Here is an 11,863-nt window from a genome sequence, read left to right on the forward strand (position 1 = left end):
CACTTTCAGCAAGCAGGGTTGTGTCATCTGCATAACGCAGGCTGTTGATGAGTCTTCCTCCAATCCTGATGCCTCATTCTTCTTCATATAGTCCAGATTCTTGTATTATTTGCTCGGCATACACATTGAATAGGTATGGTGAAGGGATACAACCTGACGCACACCCTTCCTGACTTTAAACTACGCAGTATCCCCTTGTTCTGTCCGAACAGCTGCCTCTTGATCTATGTACAGGTTCCTCATGAGCACAGTTGAGTGTTCTGAAATTCCCATTCTTCACGGTGTTATCATTATTTGTTATGATCCACACAGTTGAATGTCTTTGCATAGTCAGTAAAACGCAGGTAAACATATTTCTGGTATTCTCTGCTTTCAGCCAGGATCCATGTGACATCAGCAGTGATATCTCTGGTTCCACGTCCTCTTCAGAATCTGGCCTGAGTTCCCCGTTGATACACTGCTGCAGCTGCTTTTGAATGATCTTCGGCAAAATTTTACTTGCGTGTGATGTTAATGATATTGTACAATAATTTCCCCATTCGGTTGGATCACCTTTCTTTGGAATAGGCATAAATACGGATCTCTTCCTGTTGGTTGGCCAGGTAGCTGTCTTCCAAATTTCTTGGCATAGACGAGTGAGCACTTCCAGTGCTGCATCCATTTGTTGAAACATCTCAATTGATAATTCCGTCAGTTCCCGGAGCCTTGTTTTTCACCGATGCCTTCAGTGCGGCTTGGACTTCTTCCTTCTGTACCATCGGTTCCCGATCATATGCCAGTGCTGGGACTGCCAGCCTTTGTCTCTGCCTGTCTGGTACATGAAAAACCTCGCTGGGTTCATTTCTACTTAGTTAGCATCTAGAAAACATGAGCTGCTTTTCCTATACTCCTTAGCCATTTTTATTTCTTATGTGAATGTCTTACTCAGGTCTTTTTCGCCCATTTTTAGAATGGGGTGTTTTGTCCCCTTTATTCATTTGTAAGAATGCTTCATAAGTCAGGGAAGTTTGCCCTTTGTGTGACATGTATATTATTGTCTCACTTTGCCTTTTGTCTCCTTGTGCCCGTGTGCTGTGCCCTGAGACAGTTTTAATTTTTATACAATCGTATTTCTTCTTTTGTGGCTTCTGGAATCTTGTGTCATGCTTAGAGAATCCTTCACTACTCTGAGTTTGTAAAAATAGTCACCCATTGTCTTCTGGGATTTTTCTGATAAAACTTTTTACATTAAAGTCTTTGATCCATGTTGAATTTACTCTGGTTTTAGGACTAAGTTAGGGATCTAGTTTTTATTTATTTGTTTTTGGTGGCCATATGACTCATTCATTGAATAGTAATTTTTACCCAGTTAATAGCAGACTTCATTTTATTAAATATTAAACTTTCACATATAATTAAGTCTATACTGCGTTATTTTCTTCTCTTGATCTGCTCTTACACCTGCGGGTTTACAGCCTCTATTACAATCTAATGACTCGTTAGAAAAGGGCAAACATGTTTACTGAATTTACGGAGTCCGTGGTTCTATATTTAATATACCATGTGGTACAGAAGTTAATTATAAAAAAGCCAGTGATTTCTCAAGTTAGTACTTCATACTCTGGAGAAACAAAAGGCCCAACTGAAGATCTTTTACAGCTACTTTCAGCTTTGATTGCATAAAGAATTTTCATTTTGTGGGGTTTTTATTTTCCTCAGAAATCATTTGGAGCATCCTTTTAGAAAAGTTTAAGAAATTCGTTTTTACAAAAGCTTCTGTTTACAAATGTTTTTATTATTCAGACCTCAGAAAATTTTCGGATGGAATTTCAAGTGAAAAATGTTCCTTCAGAAAGAATTGCAACGCAGAAGATCCTGTCTGTGATAGGAGAGTGTCTTGACCACTTTGGCCCCGGCTGTGTGGGCGTACAGAAAATATTAAATGCTCGATGTCCGCTTGTGAGGTTCTCCCACCAGGCCTCTGGATTTCAGTGTGATCTGACGACTAACAATAGGTATGCTCTCTTAAGCTTATCATCTCAACCGTGAATATTACAAGATGTTAGCATAGCTTTTCTTGTACAGAAACAGTGGCTTTGGGCTCTTAAATGTGCTTTAGTAGTTCTTTTCGTTGTTTCTTTGTTGTTGTATTTCGTTTAATTTGAACACTTGGAATGAAAAGTAGGAAATACCTCTCTTAAGTTCTTACACCTAATGAGTTTTTTGCTGTTCCTAAACAGGGTGTTAGGATACTGTGTTAAAATGTTAAGGTATCTAATTAACATCTCAGAAGAATTGTGTTTCATTGTTGTTGCTGGTGTATCCTGATAGCATGGTGAAAGTATCTATTTATAGTAGCTAACTATTCTGTGTTGTACACGGGCAGTCCCTGGTTTATGAATTTACATATAACCCTGTGATTGACATACAACCGTAGTTAGGAACCAACCCTGCAGTAAAGCCTACTAGTGTTAAAAATTTGAGGTGCGTGCAGTGGTTCATGATAACAGAGGGCACTCCTTTGGGACGCGCAGGAACACATTATTATCATGATTACTGTATTATGTTAAAGATGTTTTAGTGTATCTGGAAATGTTTTAATGTTTTTAATGCATGGAAAGGTACACTTCATACTAAGACAAACATTTGACTAGCTGAGGTTAGATAAGAATCGTACTTAACTGATCAATTCACATGCAGATTCGATTTAAAGACAGATTTAGGAACAGAACTCATTCCTAATCTGGGGCTGCCTGTACTTAGAAAATAAAGTAACAACTCGAGTTTGACCTCTGAATTACCTCCAGGTCAATTTTTTATAATGAACAAATGTGTTCTTCTTTGCTTAGGTCAGAAAGTGGTTTAACAGTTGATGACTGGAGAGTTTTTCTTCAGCGTCTTTGCGTTTTGTAATCCTTTCTGGCTGTTTGCTTAAAGAAGAGAGTGCAGTGAGAGTGTCAGGTCCTTCCGCGCTCTGATCCCTTTCCCTCAGTTCTCAGTAGGGAAGCCTGCCAAGCCGGGAGTTCACTTCCTAACTCTACTCTTCTCGTGACGTGTTTAATTTCACTGTATTTACTATTAGATGAATCATCACAACTCAAGTAGATTATGATAGTCCAGTCTAGAGCAGTTTTGCTTAAACTGAAGTGTCAATAATAAGCCAGTTCGAAGTACTTCTGAGTTTCTCTCTGGTATCCCATGGAGTAAAGTCTTAGTAATTGCTTTGCCAAATTTTAGTACAAAAATGTCAACTGCACTTTCTGTCGTTACATTTTGTCCATGGTATGTAAAGTATGACAATACGATATTTATCTTTGTAATAGTTTTATTTTTTTGTCCTGTCGGGACGGGTTTTTAAAATTTTGCTTTCTTGAGGTTTTTACGGTTTCTGTAATGTTTCTTTATATCGGATGCATCTATTTGTTTATATTTTCTTTCTTTTTCAGCTTAACTTAGATTTATTTACATATATACAATACTTAATCACTGTGTATTTCTCATTTACTATTTCTCCTATTCTCTTTAAACCCAGGAAGTAAATGTCTGGGGATACTTTTAGAGACAGTTTGAATTTTCTTTTTAAAGGGTTTTATGCCCCCTGTCGGTTCTTTAAAAAATTACAACACATGTTTTGATCAGTAGGAACTTGATTTTAAAATGTGTCTGACTAATAGTTCTTTGAGTTTTCTCATGGAATCCAGACTTTCTGGTGCCATTGAGGCTGGATGAACCCCAGAAACTATTGCCTTGAAATAAACTTTAAACTAAAATATCCCCGGAAGTCTTCTTTAAACCAAACGAAAGCTTAGCTTAATTAGTAAAGAATGTCTGCCTTGAGCATTGTGTTTTTTTAAAGAATAATCTATATGGGAACAAATTGACAACAGCAACTCAAAAGGTTAGATAGGAAGCTTAGAGGACAGTGAGTTTATGTCAATGGGGGAGGAACAATTCAGAAAAGGAGGGTGAAAATGGTTGTACAACTTGAAGAATGTAATCAGTGTTGTTGAATTGTACATGTAGAAATTGTTGAATTGGTGTATATTTTTCAGTGTATATTTTCAGTAACAATAAGAAAGTAATTCTTTGAATTTGCATTATAACATTATGACTAGGAAACTTACTGAAAGTCGGCCCTGAACTTTGATTTCTTAATAGACACTTGATCCTACTGGGTTTTCATTTTTATAAATATTAGCCTTAGATAATTTTGTATTTTTTACAACAGTATTTTAACACACTTTATTTTTTTTTTGATAAAATGAGTAAAGTATTTCCCTTTGTTTGCAGGCTAACTTGTCTACAGAAGGACTAGGTAACCAAGGTGTAAAACTAAGATGTAAAGAGTCTCACTTACAAATGCAGTTCTGTCTTTATTGATAATTCTTAAAGAACCCTTTTGTAGTTTATTTCACTTACTGAGATCATGTTTAGGAACTTCGATTTAAAAATTCTAGATTTTAGAATTACGTTGTAATTATCAACATTTAAAAGAATGTGTTAATGGTATTGAATGTGCTTGGTATTTAACTAATCACATTGCAAATAACATTATGCTTTCGATTATCGGATCAGGGTGTTTTGAATATATTCAGGTATAGGAAGAGAATTAGACAGAATTGCATGAGAATTTTGGAGGTTGAAAATTCTTCTGTTTTTTGAAGGATTGCCTTGAAAAGTTCTGAACTCCTGTATATTTATGGTGCCCTGGACTCACGAGTAAGAGCCTTGGTGTTCAGTATACGGTGCTGGGCTCGAGCACACTCGTTAACAAGTAGTATTCCTGGTGCTTGGATCACAAATTTCTCCCTTACAATGATGGTCATCTTTTTTCTCCAGAGAAGATCTCCTCCTATTCTTCCAACTCTAGATTCCCTAAAAACCCTAGCAGGTAAGACCAGATTCAGTCTTCTCTTTTCTCTTTCTGATGTTTTGAATAGAAGTAATTACCATGTGTTACCAAGTCATGTGTTTACTAGTTATATAATTTGTCTTTGTATCGTTAAGACCTTACGAATCTAAAATTTAAGTGGTTTTGTAGTAGCCACAAGGGGGCATGAGAGCAGACGATTTGCGAAGCTGGGCCTTTAGAAGTTTTGAGAGTTCTGTCTTGGATATGTTGTTTGCAGGCCTCACCCTTAGTTGACCAAGTCTTGAATTACCTTGGAAGAAAAAAACATTGCCTAGATACAGCTTTTGATTGGACCGCGTTTTCAGAGATGGTTTTCCAAATCTGAGCCTATTTCCAGACATATTAGAGATGCCGAAAATTGCTTCAGGATGTTTTAAAGACCCTAAATGTGTTTTTTACTTAGAAGAATCTTAGGTGAATTGTTTTAAAATTAGCATACTATTTAATGTAAATTATAAATGAATTAAAAATCTGGTAGTCTGCTTGAGAAGATGCTAAACTGTTGCAGTTCTAAATTATAAAAGGAAGATATTAAGGGATACACACCACGTGTATCATATATTGCTCCAGATAATTCTTTTGAAATACATTCCTGGATCTTCCCTGTTTAAAATATCCTTAAAAGTGTTTTTATTCCAAATAGAATACTGCCCGTATATAAACCATATTTCTTGCTAACAGGGTGATTTTCAAAAATTCATATTTGATAGTATTATTATCTAGCTTAAAATCCTTTAATAATTTCCTACTATGTTTTTTTCCCACTATATAAGGAAAAAAACATGATTTGTAGACAGATTAAAAATGACATGTTTAATTTTTGCCCAAATCTGTTTTGAAATAAATTTAAATTTAGTCACATCTAATGGCATTAAAAGACAAAACTAGTTTTGGAATTCTTTAATTTTCCACTTAAAAACACCAGCTTGGTTTTTTTTTGAAATTTTTATGCTCATTTTTAAACATAATAAGAGAAAATTTCAGGCTGTTTTTTGCAAGCACTTCTTAGGACATAGCACATTGTAAGTGTGAATTGCCAATAAATGCAAAGCAAAATTTGCTACAATTATTGCTACTGTTTTATCTTTGGTTTTTGAAGTTGTAGAGATATCTGAATTTGCTATGAACGAATTTTAAATGTGTGTTAAATGTCGCTGCACCACCGCGGTAAGCATGTGGTGCAGATCATTTTGAGGAGAGTTTATTGTTATTCCTACTCGTATAACTGTTTTTCAAAATCCATGTTAACTTCCTGATTTTAACCAGTGGTCCAGTATTGGTGTGTATGAAACAGTGTATGGCTAAGAATCAAAACTATCGTGAACTGTGAAACAATCAAAACCATCTTGGGTACTCATGATGGTGTGTTCCTCTCATTTGATATACTAATAGAGGCTCTCAGTTTCTTCTTGTTTAAAATAAAAAAATTTGTTAGTAGAAGGAAGCAAGAATCCCTTGAACACCTTCCAGAATGTCTTGTCGTTGTGTGCCGTCAAGTGGATTCTGACTCATAGCGACCCTATAGGACAGGGTGGAACTGCCCCATAGGGTTTCCAAGGAGCGGCTGATGGATTCGAACTGCCGGCCTTTTGGTTAGGAGCTTGAGCTTTTAACCACTTCGCCACCAGGGCTCCTCCAGAACATCTAGGGCTTTCTAAACCACTGCTTGGGACCTAGATAAAGAAAAAAGTCTCGACCGTTTAGCATTGTATGTAGGGCTCTTGTGAGATCTGCAGATCTCCTCATATGTAGGTCATTCTTGGTTGTCCTCCCTCCTGCCTCTTAGGAAGTAGGTGCTCCGTTGGCTTCCAAGCACCTGGTACACAGCTGGGTTGTAACAACTGTTAGATTGCTGCAGTTCTTTTGTCTGCCTGCCTCCTTCACTCGGCTGTTTTTAGGGCAGAATGGCTTTGAATCATCTCTGTGTCTTCAGTTCCTGCCATAGTATTGGGTCCACAGTTTCAGTTCAGAAAATAGATTTCAGATGACAGGATAAATGTTTTAAAGTCGAGGGCTGTTTGTACTAAACAATATGGACCATGATGCCAACTTACATATATTGGTTACTCTTGAATTTCTCTATTTCTTTGTGTTTTCTTATAATCTCTACTACTTTCCCCCTTATGTCTTTTATTTTCTTGTATTTTCCATCATTTTTGGTGTTGCTGCCTTTGTTATATTTACTTCTGTGCTTAGTGCCTATGTATCGTTTTCCTCTTAGGGACACTTGTTTGATTTGGATTTTTCTTTGTTTAGGATCTCTGTACTTCTTCCCTATGACTAGTTAGGGGTTCGAGGAAGAAAGACTGGGTAACTTCAGTAGCAGTATTAATGCAGACACTCCAGCATGGAAAAGAGCTACTGTATTGTGTTTAATCTGTGGCACTATATGACTCTCTTGATACTTCCTGCCAAATTAGTTATGATTTCCTTAGCGTGGCATCAGGAAGGTAAAGAGTAAATAATAAGAAAAACAGCATCGAATGTTTCCATCAAAGATTCTATAGAAAAATCCTGATCAAAAGGGGGAAAAAGATAGAACAGAATTTCTAGTCCCACGGAATCCAGACTTTATGGAGGCTAGATGAACACTACAAACTATTGCCCTGAGATAATCTTTAAACCTCAAACCAGAACTGTCCCCCAAAGTCTTCTTTGAACCAAACAATAGTTTAGCTTAATTAGTAAAGTATGTCTGCCTTGAGCACTGTATGCTTTCAAAGAATTATCTGTGTGGGTTCAGATTGACAAGAGCAACCTGAAAGGTTAGATGGGAAATTTAGGGGACAATGAGTTTGTTAATGGTGGTGGAATAATTTGGAAAAGGAGGGTGAGACTGTTGTACAACTTGAAGACTGTAGTCAGTGTCACTCGATTTTACATGTAGAAATCGTTGAAATGGTGTGTCTTTTCACCGAAAAAAAAAAGAGGAAGATCAAAAAGGATAACAGTATGAATTTATTAAGTACTAACTCTGTGCCGGGCACTCTGCTAAGGAATTTATATGCTTCATCTCATTCAATTTTCCCAGCAAACCTTAGGAGGTAGTATTACTATTTTCATTTTATAGATGAGAAAACTTTTTTTTTTTTTTGAGAGGTTATCTGAATTTCTCAAGGCCACATAGTTAGAAGATGCTAGAGCCAGGATTCAAACCCAAGCACTTTCAGAGCTTATGGTTTCTTTCTTTCTTTTTAAACTGAAGTATAACACACATAGAAGTGCATGTATGTCTGTGTACGGGCATGTGTGTATATAATTTTCACAAACTGAACAGGCCAGTGTAACCAGCACACAGATTGAATAACAGCACCCCAGAAGTTCCAGCTGTGCTCTGTTCCAGGATTACCCCCTCCCCCACAGGGTAACCACTTCTAACAGCATAAATCAATTTTACGATGTTAATCTCTTACGTAAAAAGATCATATAGTTACACTGTTTGTGTCTGAAGTTTCTTTTGTGTTGAAGAGATTCATCCTTATTGTTTGTGTGTTTGTACACCATTCATTCTCATTGCTGTGCAGAGTTCCTTTATATGCATATACCAAAGATTTTCTGAATTCTGTTTCTGATGGACATTTGAGTAGTTTCTAGTTTGGGCTATTACAGATAGTTGCTCTGTGAACATTCAAGCACATGTCTTTTGGTGAATATAGCACTTATTTCTGTCAAGTAGCTACTGGCGGTGGAATTTTTGAGTCTTAGGATTTGGGTACGCTCAGCCTCAGTCTTCCAAAACGTGAACTCGCACTGGCATTGTATGTAAGTTCTGATGGCTCTTTGTCTTTGCCAACACCTGCATCGTCTTATTTTAGTTATTCCAAGTGCGGTGCTGTGGCCTCACAGTGCGCCTGTAATTTTCTTTTCCCCAGTGACTAACGGCCTTGAGCACATCTCACATGGTTCTTAGCCATTTGAGTGTCTTTTATGAAGGGTCTGTAAGTCTTTTGCCTCTTTTTCTACTGGGCTGTCTTTCTTGCTCCTTAGCAGAAATTCTTTCTATATTCTGGACATCATTATTTTGCCTCAAATACCCACACGCTCTGCTTCCCTGTTCACTGTCGTGATGGTATGATGATGTCTTTGACGAACAGAACTGTGAGGTTTGCTTGTTTGTTTTAATTGCATATTTTTCAAAGTTGTGGTTGTGCATAGTCAGTGAGATGATTTTACAAACTTTCACCCTCACGCTTTCACTATAACCGTGCCGTAATTTTGGTGTGGGCCTCTTACATGATTATGACTGTGTTAATCCTGTTCACATCTGATCCATGGGGCAAACTAAAATTTACTTCCTTTCCTGCTCAACTTATTATAACCTTTTGGCATTAATAGGTGTTAATTTTATTTATTTTGCTTATTTTTTATGTACTTAACACGAATCGAAACTCAAGCTGCCAGCTGTCCAAGTCTCTTCTCAAAATGTTCAGAGCGTCAGATGGTCGGTAAATTCTGTCGTTCGGAGACATCTCCCGTGGGGCTTTCTGATACGTTCCCACTTGGCCTGGTTGCTGCCTGATGCACTGCTTCCATCCTGGGCTCTGCCTTCACCATCATCTTAGTGTTGGTTTAGACCCTCCAGTGTGGAGCCACGTTGGATTTTCTGTGTCACATGTCTTCTTGCTTGACTTACCCCCTCATGTCCGCTAAGAGTGTCTTGGAATAAATTAGTAGAAGGTCAATATTTGAGACTGGCATGTCTAGAAGTGTCTTTTTTCCCAACCCTCACACTTAAAGTATGGCAAGGTATAGAATTCTAGGTCAGAAACGATTTTCCTCTGGAAGGGAAGCCTTTTTCACTAGGGTCCTGAAATTTCAGAGATGTTACTTGGTCTCTGTTCGTTCATTTTGCTCTTTACTTAGTGGGTCTTTCAATCTGGAGACTTACGTCCTTCAGTTATAAGAGAATTGCCTTAACTCTTTTATTTAATACTCCGTTGTTCTTTCTTATCACAACTGCTGTTATTCAGATATTGGAACCCTTGGACCCGTCATGTAATTTCTCATCATTTCTCTTGGTCTTTTTGGGAGATTTTCTAAATTTTATCTTCTAAGCCTTGAGCTTTTCATTTCTACCATCATATTTCATTTTCCTGGAGCTCATTTTGCTATTGAAATATTCCTTTTTTTTTTTTTTTTTTTTGCATTCTGTTGTTATGGGATGATTGCCATAAACTCTTACCTTTCCTGTGTCGCTTAAGGATTTTCAAAAAAAGTGTTTTTTACCTAGCCTGTTTCTTCTGAATAGTTTTTGCGTTTGATTTTGTTTAATCTCACGTTAGAGACTTTCCTCAAATGTCTGATAGTCTTTGATTTTCTGCTCATGTTTGAATTAGAAACTAAAAAGCAAGTTTGCGTCTCTGAGCTTGGGTAGGGTTTGTTGCTTGGGAACTCTGTTGTAATTTGCTGGGCTCTTTCTTTTGGGAACCTTAGGTGTCGCTATCTAGATGGTTCCTCTTGCGCTAGCTAGATTCCCTATAAAGACTCTTTCAGTGTTTTTTTTTTTTTTTTTTGTAGAGTAAAAGGCCTGGTTACTCGCATTCTGAAGCTTTGACATTGACTTTGTGTTTTTGGTGGTGGAATACTCACCCTTCAGGCGCCAGAGACTCGGGTTCACGTTCTGGCTGTTGCAGCTCGTGCGCGGCCACCGCCTGCCTGCCAGTGGGGGCTTGTGTGATGTTAGACGCCGAACAGGTGTCAGCAGAGTTCTAGCTAAGACAGACTGGGAAGAAAGGCCTGACGGTCTAGTTCCGAAAAATCAGCCAGCGTAAACCTTATGGTCACAGTGGTCCGATCCTGTTTTCTGTGGGGTCATCATGAGGCGGGCACTGACTTGACGGCAGCTAATAACATGCCTTCAGTCGCTTCCTGTTGCTACGGTACTGTTGCTATGGAGTATGAGGACAGTCTTCCCACCCAGTCTAGACATGCTTTCTTTGTACCCTCTCCAAAGAATAGACCTAGTTTTCTGTCAGGGAAGAAGAGATCTCATGGGTCTAACTGCTTTTTAAACTGTCAAGCCTCCAGTCATACCTGGTGCTTCGAATTCCTGAGCCTTTGGGAATTCTGCCATATTTATCTGGTTTGTTCTTTTGCCCTTCTATACTGCTGGTTTAGAATTCAGTTTTTTCAGGTCTCCTAAGTCATTGCTGTTCATCCGTCTGTTGTTCAACTTAAACAAATTGGGCTTTTGTCCCTTCTGTTCTCCCTGTCTTTAAGGTTTTACGTCATTTTATAATACCTGCTGCTCACTTACTGACCATCTCGTCTGACACTTTACATTTACAATAGTGAAAAATCTATGCGACTGTTGGCACATTAATGAGGCAGGCAGGGCAGCAACTGCTGCAGAAGCCCCACGTCCTCCCCTCCTTCCTCTCCCCTCCTTCCTCCCCCCTCCCCCCCACCATGTCCAGCTGCTTGGCAGCCGGCAGCCTCCTCCGTGGCCATGGCCTCCGGGCAGACGCACGCAGCCCTGAGGTGAGGGCGCCTGTTGTGGGTTCCCAGCTCCTCTGTGGCCTGAAGCCCTATAGCTGTCAATTGCTATGCGGTGGGAAGGGAGGAAAGAAAGGCATTAGAGAGGGTGTTTGGAAGAAATGCGACGAGTTTAATGACATCTCAGAGTGACCCGAACTGGACCTGAAACCTCCACCTTGGTGGGGCTGGGTGCATAACCAGGCTCCCAGGGCCCTCACAGGAAGCCCTGGAGCCTGTGTGACTCTCCAGGCCTGGAGGGCAGAGCAGGCTCCCAGGGCCCTCAGGAAGCCCCGAGCCTGTGTGACTCTCCAGGCCTGGAAGGCAGAGCAGGCTCCCAGCGCCCTCAGGATGCCCCAAGCCTGTGTGACTCTCCACGCCCAGAGCAGGCTCCCAGGGCCCTCAGGAAGCCCTGAGCCTGTGTGACTCCCAGGCCTGGAGGGCAGAGCAGGCTCCCAGTGCCCTCACAGGAAGCCCTGAGCCTGTGTGACTCCCAGG

General features: G+C 39.3%; 1 protein-coding gene across 2 annotated transcripts in view; it reads left to right on the forward strand.

The window, feature by feature from the left end:
* The window catches only part of MTPAP (mitochondrial poly(A) polymerase), a 36,505-nt gene that overhangs the window by 17,252 nt on the left and 7,390 nt on the right, over nt 1–11,863 (forward strand). Inside the window, exons 5-7 of one of the 2 annotated variants that reach the window (XM_023740600.1) lie at nt 1,783–1,994; nt 4,270–4,294; nt 4,644–4,701. In XM_023740600.1, coding sequence (XP_023596368.1) covers nt 1,783–1,994; nt 4,270–4,294 — 237 coding nt within the window. In that variant the 3' untranslated portion in view covers nt 4,644–4,701. Of the gene's footprint in view, nt 1–1,782; nt 1,995–4,269; nt 4,295–4,643; nt 4,871–11,863 lie in introns of those variants that run through there. The other variant, XM_004386253.2, reaches the window with a different exon arrangement.

The sequence above is a fragment of the Trichechus manatus genome, unplaced genomic scaffold (assembly GCF_000243295.1).
Source record: "Trichechus manatus latirostris isolate Lorelei unplaced genomic scaffold, TriManLat1.0 scaffold00160, whole genome shotgun sequence".
Lineage (NCBI taxonomy): Eukaryota > Metazoa > Chordata > Mammalia > Sirenia > Trichechidae > Trichechus > Trichechus manatus.